The following is a 12,687-nucleotide window of genomic DNA, read 5'->3' as shown; positions in this document are numbered from 1 at the left end:
ATTATGAAATTACTAAAAACTTTTTTTATGAAATTACTAAAAATATTTTCTTCAAATAACACTGACACTTATCTAAATTCCCTATAGCAACAAGACCATATTAAGTTTAGTGATATTGAGTAAGGTGTGACAGTATTGTGTTGAATGAGTGGGACACAACTTGAATAAGGAGCAAGATATAAATATGATACTGACCACAAAATTGTTTGATAACACCAAGTTCTGCTTAATGTGTTTGGTGTGATAAAATTGGGTTGGATGTGCAGCAAGGTGATTTAAAACTGTGAAACATGACTATATTGTGTGACAAGGTTGTATTTTATGTGATAAAACTGTGAAAATGGTGATAAAATTTCCCTGTGTGTGACGAAGTTGCATTGTGTATGAAAAGATTGCTTTAGGTGTGACAAGAATGTGTTAAGTGTGACAAGATTGCTTTAAATTGGACAGGAATGTGTTGGGTGTGACAAGATTGCTTTAGGTGTGACAAGATTGTGTTGGGTGTTACAGCAGCTGGAAAGCACTCACCTAAAGGAGCCTAACCTGCGGCCCCTAGGGACTAGACAAAATGTAGAGTTGTTGAGCAATACTTTGTAATCATACCTACAAAAGAGAGAAGACAGACATTGATAAAACATTTCACAGTTCAAAATTTGTTAAATTAGAGAAGCCTTCAGTGAATCTGAAACAAACTTTACTTTGTTCTCTACTACAGAAATGACAATTCAACAAAATTAAAGGATTCAGTGTATACAGAGTGATAAAAAAGTATAACCATTAGATTTCTATTGAAACAAAAACATCAAATTCAGCAACAGTTGCTTCAATATCACACTCAAGGGGGAAAGAACACATTAAGAAGGTATATTAAATCATTGCACTATATAACATTAAGGAGTGTATCCATACAGAACGCAAACAAATATGAACAGAGAACAGCTGCACATACATAATAGAAAATAATCACTTCAGTAGGCACATCTGTGCAAGTTTTTCATTAAGCTGCAGGTGCGCTTATTTTATCTTTATCATTCTTCATCAAGGGTTATTCATCATATTAGCTATAATATTGTGAGAGGAGGATAACAAACACACTAAATGAATGAAGAATGATGCTGAAGTAGGTTTGATGATCGTGTGAAGACGTAACTGATGAACTAAGTCTTTTACCCATGAAACATGCAGAAATTGAATGTTTTTTTGTCTAGAGTCTATAAAGGAGATGAACCCATAACCTTACACATTCCGCACAACAATAAAAGCAAATGCAACATGAGGAAAAAAAATGCCACCTGCATTTCATTCAGAAATTACATACGGTTATCATATCAATGCCATATTTATAAGATTTCTAGATGTTTCAGACTTTTATTTGGCTTCCAGCCAAAGGTTATTCAAACAGTGAAATGAGACTGGGAAAAAACCTTTTTAATCCCGTTAAGAAAAAATTCCAACAAAGTCTGGCAGTATGATCTGTGGTCTTTCAGTAATTCAAATTCAATAATGATTCAATAATGAGAGGGAGAGAGAGAGAGAGAGAGAGAGAGAAAGAGAGAGAGAGATAAGATTTTACAACTGTCGAACAGGCAAATTTCAGTCCTACATAACCTTCAGTTTCTAATTTTCTTAAACAAACAGTCCAAAGTGTCAAAAGTTAGACCCAATCAAGATACTAAATATAATCTTTACACAATGATTTTCAATACTGAAATGAAAACATTCACCCTGTAGTCATAACCCTACCTTACTTCAAACAAGCAACATATCAGAACTGTGGGAACTATTTGGCAACTAAAAGCTTTGATATTCACCGAATAAAAAAAAAAGAAAAAAAAATCAGAAAATATGTCTCTCTTTCCTTTATTGAAGATATGCTGTTTACAATAATAATAGACTGAAGAAGTGTAAGAGGCCAATGGTGATGACTGATACATATAGTAGTTAGAACAATGTTGATGAAAACAGCCTCCTTCCAATGTCTTTTTACATTATTTACAGACCTGAGTGAAAGATGATCTGATACCTTTGGGTGAAAAGAAAATATGACCAGAAATACTAGGAGTGAGCTTTTACTTTGATGTTGCATAATCTTGTTAATCCGGATCATATCTTCTTTTATTTGCTCCATAAGGGTACACATTTCTCTCTCATGCCTGTGTGTGTGTGTGTGTGTGTGTGTGTGTGTGTGTGTGTGAGAGAGAGAGAGAGAGAGAGAGAGAGAGAGAGATGCTATTTATTTGGTGATGAGCTAGTCAATCCACCAATCCTAGTCCCTACAGACCAAGCTTCAGTAGGCATGTACAGAGAACTAATCAGTGAGTCCCAAGACAATGCACCACGATCTTCTACACTGTTTTAATAGCAGAAAAACAGATGAATGTGAGAAAAGATATCCTAATGAACTACATATTTATATGTGCAAGCACGTTTCATATTGACATCAAGATATGTGTGCACATTTCCTGATAAAAATTTATTTCCATTATGCATATGCACGTTTCCATCGAGTATGTGTGGATGGGTGGGTGTGTTTACTACCATATATCAATGTAGTAGTAGTAGTAGTAGTAGTGGTAGTAATAGCAGTACTTAGCAGTTTATTATCTGTTATGGTGTGCACAATAAAAATACATAAGGGTACATGGAGCTTATTACAAAATGCTGAGGATAATAACACCATACATGTACATACTGCAAATATGCATAAAACACAGGACCTTCTTGTAGCTTATAACATACATGATGATTTTTAAAGTTATACACAACCTATTTTCAACTTTGCCAATTTCTCCATTAATTTCTCCATGCATTTGTCTCATTGCCCAGTTAATCAACAAACCTTGTCCCCATGGACCCGACCCTCTCTCATAACCCATAACAAATCCTATAACCTTAAAACATTGCCAACATCTAGCACAGACTTTCAGTCTCCCCTTTTTTTTCCTACGCAACTCGGCAACTCATCGTTCATCAGTTTACACTACCCTCACCATACAGTGACATGAACAGTTTCAGACTTCTCTCTCCACTTGATGAGAAAGCAGCTGACATTTGGTTTAGCTATCAAAATTCTTCCACGTTTTAATGCTGCGCTGTCAGGCTCTTTTCACCTCATTGGTTCAGCCAGTGAAGAACAGGAGAGGGGCCTTTCATTTTCCAAACTCTCTCTCTCTCAAACACACACAATTATCAAAACCATTTCTCAATTCAAAGGAATGTATCAAGTTATAAATTAAAGATAATTTATCAATTAAATTAATGCATACTGGACTGTACAAAGGCAGGCACACGGGCAAATCATGATTCTAGTTCAACTCATTTACTAGTAATCACATTGTGTAAGAATGGTTCATTTGAAAGCAATCATGCCCTGAAACAGATAAATGAAAACATATATTTCATGTACAAACATAAAAATATTCAGATCACTACAGCATAAATTTTAACCAAATGTTGAATGTACTAGAAAATCTTGGTAAGGGAAAGTGTTATTTCTAATATCTCCAAGAAATTGAGAGAGAGAGAGAGAGAGATTGTGTATAAGAGAGAAAGAGAGGGTGACACTAGTAACTACCATTCTTATCTTGCTCAAGAATATCTTTTTAGAAAATATTCCTGTTTAACAACCAATTCATCATCAATTCAAACAATTTTTTTCTTTGGCTCAAATCACCCTGCTATTGAGCTACAAGACATTTTATCCGTGAGAAATCTCAGATCTTGCATTCCAGTCAACATGGCCGACATCTCAGAGGCCAAATATTCTCATATAAACAGTAAATCAACTCTACCCAGGCATGCGTCCCAGACACAAAAATATTCCATTCAAATAACAATTCATTTAAACACGTCCCCCCTCAATGCTGGCCATGCCTACCACTATAATTCACCCGACAACCTACGCCAGACTTTGTTTGAACTTAGCGTCCTGCACCCTGTGACCCCATGGTTCACAACAACACAGACAGTTGGCCAATAAAACCAATAACACTTTTAGTTTGCCGTTAACCATGCAATGCCACTCTATCCAATAGAAGAAAGGTCAGAACTAGCGCCCTCTGACCCCTGAGGGCATAAATCAAAGACCAAGGGCGTAAATCAAAACACATGGTATTATTTTGCATAACACCATGCATAAATTGGTTTAGTTCAGGGGCAATGAGAACAGGGAGGGGAGCACTTTTTCAGTAGATTTGCATGCACAAACCTAACCCAAATTTCATTTCTACATTTTTTGACTGAGAAGGATACCTTGATGACCTTTTTTTATTTTTTTTTTTTTTTTACAAAATCTGAATGTGGTGCTCTTAACTAGTTACTACTTTCAGACTAGAATTGTAGACCTGTGGTGATCATGAATTGGTTTTTATTTACAACTAGGATACTTTTTTTGTAGGCAATAAAATAAAGAAATATTGGTCTAGTCTCAGTATTTTGGACTAATTTAGTAAAATGTTTCATAAGACTGTCTATTCTTTCTTTTTGGTTGCAAATTTATAGTTTTGAAAATTAACACGGATCTGTCTGAATCAGTACTATTTTTCTATGTAATGGGTAAGTGGAATAAAATTCAGAAATTTTCTTTGAAAATTAGGAGAGCACCCCATGTAATCACAACTATAGGTCTTCCTGTATTGTAATAATATGATAGAGGACAAGTACAGGTTTCTTTTTTTTCAGTCTAAAACAGTCCATGTCTGAATACAGTTTCATATTGATATCTACCCAAGTTTGTCTTTTCGGTCTTTAACAGTCTTTGTCTGAATGCGACTGTCTGAGAAAGTCTACCTGAGTTCATGTATCTGTAAAGACACATTAAGACTTAAAACACAACACAGAGAGGTCAGACAGATCAGCAGCCGTCTGGGCCACTGTGGGGCCTACTTAGGGGGCAGGGGCTATAATGGGGGCACACGGGGGGGGGGGGAGAGTACAGGTTGCAGGCAATCAGGCATCTTCTTCTCACGGTAAGAGATTGGAATTTTACTGTTAATTCTCACAGAGTGAAAGTTTAAAGGACTCTTAAATCTTTAAATGTCAAAATCATTCCACTTAACTTATTAATTCAGCCTCATTCCACCCCTCTCTCCCCTCAACAAAACCATTTTAAGGTCACCAAGGTCACAGGGCTACAGGAACTACTTTCAACAGCCAAATGGAATCACTGACAACAATTTCCCATTAAGTAACTTACTGCTTGGTGACACAGCATGTACATTATCTGTCCAAAAAGTCAAAACACACTTAATCTTAACAGTGACACATGGAAGCTGGTGTTAAGTGACAAGGTTAGGTCTTACCCGATTTACCCTAATAACTTCTGGATTGCAGAAATGGGCTGAAAATTGCAAATTAAGACTAAATAAGAGTCTGTTTCACAAAATAACTCAGGACCCAGTTTAGATGGTAATGACAATATTTTCAATGGGAAAAATTGTGAATTTTACAGACACTGTACTTTTTTAAAGACAAAAATTCTTAAAATTAGAACATTCCTCTTGAATGCTAGCAATAAAACTAAAAAGCAGGCTACCTGTTCTAGATAAAGATCTTTTCTATACAGAAAGAAGTGCCACTTATGCTGCACAGGAATTTATTTATAATGATTCTAAAATTAGGTATCTGAAATAGCGATATTTTTACCCATTGAAAAGTTCCGAGACATTACCTTGTCAATTTTACATCACAATATTCACCCTACTTTTACAAACAACTATAATTAGTGTACCAGTATTGAGATAATGTGGTACAGAGCATATGTTACATAGAGTAATAAACAGTTAATGGACTGAATCATCAGTAAAGGGAAAAAAAATCACACCACTTTTTTGTCATCAACATGTTGTGACACACAACAGAAATTAACTTCATCAAATTGACGTCAGCATGGCAGGGACAAATAAAACCCCTACCTTCCCTGTTTTACTTTGACCTCTTTTGTGACTATCCTCTTTTGTGACAAATAGCAGGAAAAAAAACCTGTTTTAGGTATTAGAATTACTGTAGTGTTAACATTAGTTTTTTAACATTAAGATAAAGGTATTTTCCAATTTGGCTTGGTGTAAATTGAAGTTATAGTGTCAGGAATTATTTCCTAAGAGAGATAAGTGGTCCTATGCCAACAACTGCCACCCACCCACCAAGAGTCCTCAAAGAGACTTTTCTCCAAGAAGACATCTCTTTTATCATGGTTTAAGTAGATTCAAGTGAACGACCACATACGGTAGAAGTAGACACAATTCAAGAACACAGGATTTCATTCCTTCTCACACACACCTAGCAGTCACACGGTGTTGAAATTTTATATATACTCTGGTGACACAAAATCCAATTGGTGTCACATGTGTAAGGGTGTGACGTCAATGCCTTCTTCACGACAAGGAAAGGGCAAGATTCTTCAATTCAGAAATATTGAATTTGTCCTTTGTCATGAACCCTTAAAGTTAACTTGTCAACGAGTTTTTCAACATTGGGGAAAGCGAGCGCCACCATTTTGGGATAACATTACATTTTGTAAATGAGGATAATTATCTCATACAAAGTCTTTACAGTAATCCTTCGTCAAACTCGAATAACCTAGAACAATTTTTACATTATACTATAACCTTAAAGTTTGAGAGATTCAGGAACAGAATCATCTGTATACTGGTATGTTTATCTTTCCCTCTTCAAACATAAATAAACTATAGGGCAAATTTCCATATCAGACTTAAAATCTGCCCATAAAATCCAAAACAAACCAAAATGTCACGTTGTACAATGTCTTTCAAAGTAAATACATCCTGACTGGCAGCTTATTCTGGACCTATTTTGATCCTGGTCTTGTATTGGTGTGAACACTCCTATCAGCTTGGAATACGATCCCCCTCCTCACAAAGACCCTCTGATCACAACTGTCTCCTAACACCATAAACGGCCAGGGGATAATTTTCCTCATAATAACCAAGGATAGGATTTCTCTTGACAGTCAGTGCTGTCACCACGAAGAATAGATCAGACAAAATTAGAAAATTGTTGCCCTTTTTGTTGAAGAACATAAGTTTTTTTTCTGTTGCAAGGTGTTGTACCCCTTGCCCTCAAAAGGCTCATTCAGAGCAAGTTGATATGTGTACTAACAGATCCGCGGATCAAAAATGGCCGACCCATTTGAAAGCTTGCCACTTAATCCCCAAATAGACACTGAGTAGACTCCCCGTGGAGGTTATGCGGTAAGCATTCACTTAACCTATTTTGCGTTTGTTGTTCTTATCCACAAAAGAACTTATGTAAAGTTATTCACAAAAACATACTTTTTGCCGAGATCCCAATATTTTCCTTCTAGTCCGTTCAAATTATCCTTTATTGTTGTTACTTACAAACATTGATCTGAGAGAAATAATTAAAATGCATTAATCAGAAATCAAACTGCACACATGCACAAACATATTTAAAGCAACTGACTTGAATAATTACTTAAAAGCCTCCAATGAAAAAAGGAAAAAGTTAAAAGTACAAAAAGGAGAGCAATAACCTGCAGGAGAAGGTAAAAACCAACTTACGTATTCCAGTAATGTATTCAAGTAATCTTTTCGCCTGAGGGTGGACTTCCTTCCAATTTTCATACCTTCACACAATGTTTATCGACCCTCTGAATGACAGCCAATTTGCAACATTTTTAAGGAGAAGGTAAACTAGAAGAGAAGTCTTCACACAGCTTGTTTTACACAGATTTTATCTTGTAAAACATGACAGTACTAGTTGAATGTCAAACCCATCATTGAGTTGGGTGAAGGGGGGGAGGGGGTAAAGGGCTAGGTCACCAACAACACTCAGAAACTTCAAACAAATATAAATCATTCAACTTGTTATTAGTACAATTCATGATTTCTAAAAAATTCCTATGTCAACCTTGAGTCCTGGGTCACAGATAGAACAGAAAAAGAAGGCTGTGGGTGGGAGGATGAAAAGGAGGGACCATTGAGGGAGGGGGCTCCGGAGAGGATCTTAAAGCAATGCCAACTGTATTTAGTGTGTAGCAGAAAAATGATACATCCAGCTTGGTTTAAACCACTCTACTATGTGTACCAAAGTAAACTGACCAAGTAAGGTCATCTAGGACAGCTGAGGTAACCTCAGGTAATCTAAAGGGGGATTGCACTTACGGTAATTACTCTATAGATTTGAAAAAGTATTTCCACAAAATAATATTTTGTTTTGAGTGTGTTGATTAAAAAACTCTTGAAAAGTAACTTGTGTGTTGGTTTTGTGTCAGAAAGTCTATTTTGTTAGTGTCTGGATATGACAAATCATTTTAAAAAGTTACAAAAAGTGAGATCTTTGAAAATTTCTAGTAATAACCGTATCTTGATGCTGGAGGTTTTCCAGAGAATAAGCCACATATAACTTCTGTATACATGTTTAAGAAATTTCTCGTGTTAATTTCATCAACAGCTTACTTCAATCAGACTTTTTCTATTCACAGGTTAACATGTATCCACGCCTCTGCCAGGCGATCACATCATCCTACCTCCCAGTGAAGGTGATGCTCACGCAACGATTGCGACCGACACTTTCGTACACACATGCATCAACACTCCCTCTCAGCCTGTCACAGGAGTTTTGAATTTCTCGTAAATACCTCATGCAGTGGGTCAAACGCACACACTCAACTGCCACAAACTGCTGTTCTTCAACCTACTGTCACCAGTATGTGACACAAAAATTTACAACTCTTGAAACATATATTGGTGTGATTCTGAAAATTCATAAACTTAAGTTATTTTTCTTCACATAGGCCAAATTCTAAGATACCATCCAATCTAGGATGTCTAGAGCATCCCCCCCCACCCAAACCAAAGAAACTTTTGGAAGAAAATGGTGCAATATCTTACATTATGATGAACTTTGAGCACAATGTTATTACTGTATACATTTTCTCCTCTAAATAAATTTTTGAGACCACTGTCTATAAAACATTTTTTTCAAAGTCAGTCTAATTTCCATATTGAATTAACTATTGAGCCAGTTGCAATATTCCAGTGCATTTCAACTGAGAGAGAGACAGAGAGAGAAAGAGAGAGAGAGAGAGAGAGAGAGAGAGAGAGAGAGGAAAACAGGGAGGACTTTTTTTTTTTACAGAAACTCACGCTTCAGCCTACATAAGAGCCACACGCTGTGGGATAACAGAGAAAACATGCACCACCCACTCCACTAAAATTAAATGAGAATTACAGAAAACCCACTTGTTCCTTCTTATCTTGAGGCTTGTGGCTTTCTCCTCACATCAGTCATCTTATCATGGAATGTCTATTTATATATCAAATCACTATTATATCACAGACCAGTTTTAACAACAATTCTGTAAACCGTGGAAACATTGTCCAACTACCGAAAATCTTCGAATTTCAGCCTTTACGGAATGCAAAGGTTACACACCTTTGCTGAAATGTTCAAAATCAGTTTAGCCACAAAAATGACCCGAGGCAATGATGCTTCCTCTAAACAAGCTTTTCTTTATAAATTATCAAGTGCAGTTTTCTTTTTCTTGGCTTTGGTCCTCATTTTCATTTGACCTCTACATTTTTAGAGTGATCAACACCTCTTGTTCCATGAACCAAATGTTTGTTTTGTGAACGATAACATGCATTTTCAATTTTCTCGTGCTGGGCTCCTGCGGGCGTGCGATTGTCATGTCATTAGGGTGAGAGTTACTTAAAGCTCTGTGCCAGATAGCCCCTTGTGGTCTTAAAGCAGAGACACAACTTATAGAATACATTTGTAAATATTGTGGTATTCTATAGGGATAAGAGTAAAATATTGTTGTGTATTGAATATTTCCTTTGTCAAAACGTGCTTATGGAAAGGCCAATGTATATTTTCTTTATTCAGCATTTTGATAATTATTTTCAAAAAGATTTTTGGTGTATTTTTTACATTTTTTATCATCTATCTGTCACCATCATTTTTTTTTTCTTTGAACATCAAATTTATAAAGAAATAAGCTTTGCAGAAACTGCCTCCATAAAAAGTTTTCAAAACAAGCCTTTGTTTCAGGATTTCTGGATTAAACTAACAACTTAGCAAAAGTAACAATATTTTGACTTGGTGGCCAAGCGCTGACTCTAAATAAAAGTAATCCCCAAGAAGAATTGCTCATAACATTTCAACAAAACTTTTACCATTTACTATGTACCCTTTTCAACTATTCCAAACGACAACTTGCCATCATGATCGTGGGGATGAATGCTATGCCTTGACGGCCTGCATTAATTGAACAATGTGTCTGCTGGGAAAGTCTTCTTACTAAAACAAAGTATCTGCTGTTTCAACAAAGTGACACAGTGCCCCATGCCCCAAACAGAGTCTCAGTGTTGAAAAAGAAACAAAATACCAAAGCTGGATATTGCTTGTTGAACAAAGTATCAACTGGGAGTCATATGAAAAATCAACAGGAAGCACAAACAGAATGGAGATTTTATCTCAACTCCCCTGCCATGGCTAACAGATCCATGAGAAACGCAAACAGTTGGTGAACCGGAGACACAGTACCCTCTACTTATCTAGAGGTAGTTTTCTGTGTCGAACAATTGTGGGGCATTGACAAAGTAATAACTTGGCTGTTATGTAGGAGAACCCCCTGAATAAAGACCCTCCTCCCCTGCACTTGTCATGGCCAGTTAGCCAGATCGGGGGCGTCTCGATAGTCCGAAGGTTCATTGGTCCGAAGGTTCATTGGTCCGAAAAGTGGTAACATTTTCATCGATTTTTTAATCAAGGGTTCATTGGTCCGAACGTTCTATAGTGAATATTCGGACCAATGAACCTTCGGACTATTGAACCTTCGGACTATTGCTACGGCCCCAGCCAGATCAGTACACAGTGGGGGTTGTAAGAGGGAGTGACCCCCCCCCCTCCCCCTCTTGGAGGTTTCTAGTGATGACCCAAAAAGTATAAAGTGCCAACAATTATTTGTTTGGAACTTTATTTGGCAAGAAACTTGTTTAAGCAAATGTTTTCCTTTAGAATGAAAAGAACAGGGATGGTTTCACCCATGATGTTGAAACAGAGTATCTTTTGAATTATCTATCAGACCATATATATCCTGGGCTGAAGAACCTGTCAATCATTCATCTTTGGACCAACTAATCTTCCAAGGCTTTTTTTTCTCAACTTTTATCAGATCTTAGGTATAATGAACTTTCAAACTGGAATGACTGGATGTATCTTAACTCAGCACAATATCATATTATTATTCAAACGTGACTATGAACAGGTACACACATAAATGTGTAAAATGCACGCACATGCACCCAACGTGTCATTCATTCATTCACGCCAAAAATCTACTAGTAGTGCTTCTCTCTCTCTCTCAACTGTCAAGTTTGTTTTAAAAATTTTCCATAGTAACCAAGTTTAGTTTGTAAAAAATAAATTGTAGCAACATTCCTTCCTTAGGTTTGGGCCCTGTTGTACGTGTTTTCAAAACAGCATGTATAAACACCATTCATACTGAGAATGAAAACTTTCTGAGGTATGTGTTTGAAAAGTAACACCTCCTTTCAGTTGGATGTATTGGTGTCGTTTCATGAAAAATCGTGGAGTAAATCTGATGTAGACTCTTATGTTCCATTTTCTATTGCAAGGGAAAAAACCCACTTTACAACCAAGAGTTTTTGAATAAATTTATTTGCTAGATTGTATAATTATTAGAGTATGTTGGCGGAAACAGGAGTCACCCTCTCAAAAGTGGGTTGAGGACTGATATATAACTTAGCTATAGTGACGTAACACATAATTATAAAAGGTGGGGTGTATAATATGCTGCCAAAGTTGTTACCCAAGGGTAACAAGTGTTGTTCAACAGAGCTAGTTCATATGTATCCAAATTTGAACTACCTTCAGTGATAAATGTGTGAAAAGGCCACTTCAAATTTGTTTGGGTACATATCAACATTAACTGCCTCCATTAAAAATTTCATCTATTAATACACAGTTCCAAATTATCTGTTCACTACAGATTATGCAACATGACTATCCTTTTTTTTTTTAATCAACAGAACGCCATTTTAAGTCTGCAAGATTTGTTTGGATTCGCCTTTCCATCCATTATCACTTCATGAGCCAAAACGCTTAATACCAGTCCTGGTGCAATAAGATTAAGGAAAGAAAATTCGATGAATTCCCCAGCAGATCAATATCTATCTTTCTTCAATGACTTCCATAACTAAATCCAATGCGTTTACTTTAATCAAATCAAACAGCTTACTAACACAGTTATTGATCGTAGAAGATCATTAAAGATCTCCACCACTCTGGCCAATAAATCACTCGACTACACAATGAAAAAATCATGGGAGAAGTCAGACCAGTCAAAATTTGGAACGGTTTGGAGATGGTCTCAAGTAAAGTAAAGCTTGATTTTAAGGTACACATGGTAACTGTCTAGGTGACTGGCCTCTCATTTGAAACTAAATTATCTAAAATAGAAAAATGGTATAAAACATCGTTCTTCCAAGCATGGGGGTGGAGCCAGTAGTGATTCATGTGGGGAAAAATTTTTTTGGAGGGGGGAAGAAAGGGGGGGGGAAGGATACCTTTAAATTACTTTAAATTATGTGGTTTTGCGGTGCATGATGCTTGAGTATGGAGTATTTCGCAGACTGCTTTTTAAGTTGCTTGTTTGGTTTAAAAGTAAACTGACTAAGTTAC

At 36.4% G+C, this 12,687-nt stretch overlaps 1 protein-coding gene across 1 annotated transcript in view; it reads right to left on the bottom strand.

Moving 5' to 3' along the window:
• Positions 1-12,687, bottom strand: part of LOC106175986 (exostosin-1a) — a 43,657-nt gene that overhangs the window by 14,080 nt on the left and 16,890 nt on the right. Inside the window, exon 2 of the mRNA XM_087018965.1 lies at positions 529-603. Within this exon, the coding sequence (XP_086875091.1) occupies positions 529-603 (75 nt within the window). The remainder of the gene's footprint in view (positions 1-528; positions 604-12,687) is intronic.

Source organism: Lingula anatina, chromosome 8 (assembly GCF_051362555.1).
Source record: "Lingula anatina isolate TDL-2025a chromosome 8, LinAna3.0, whole genome shotgun sequence".
Taxonomy (NCBI): domain Eukaryota; kingdom Metazoa; phylum Brachiopoda; class Lingulata; order Lingulida; family Lingulidae; genus Lingula; species Lingula anatina.
Note: the sequence above shows the minus strand (reverse complement) of the source record. Positions and strands in the feature narration are given on the sequence as shown.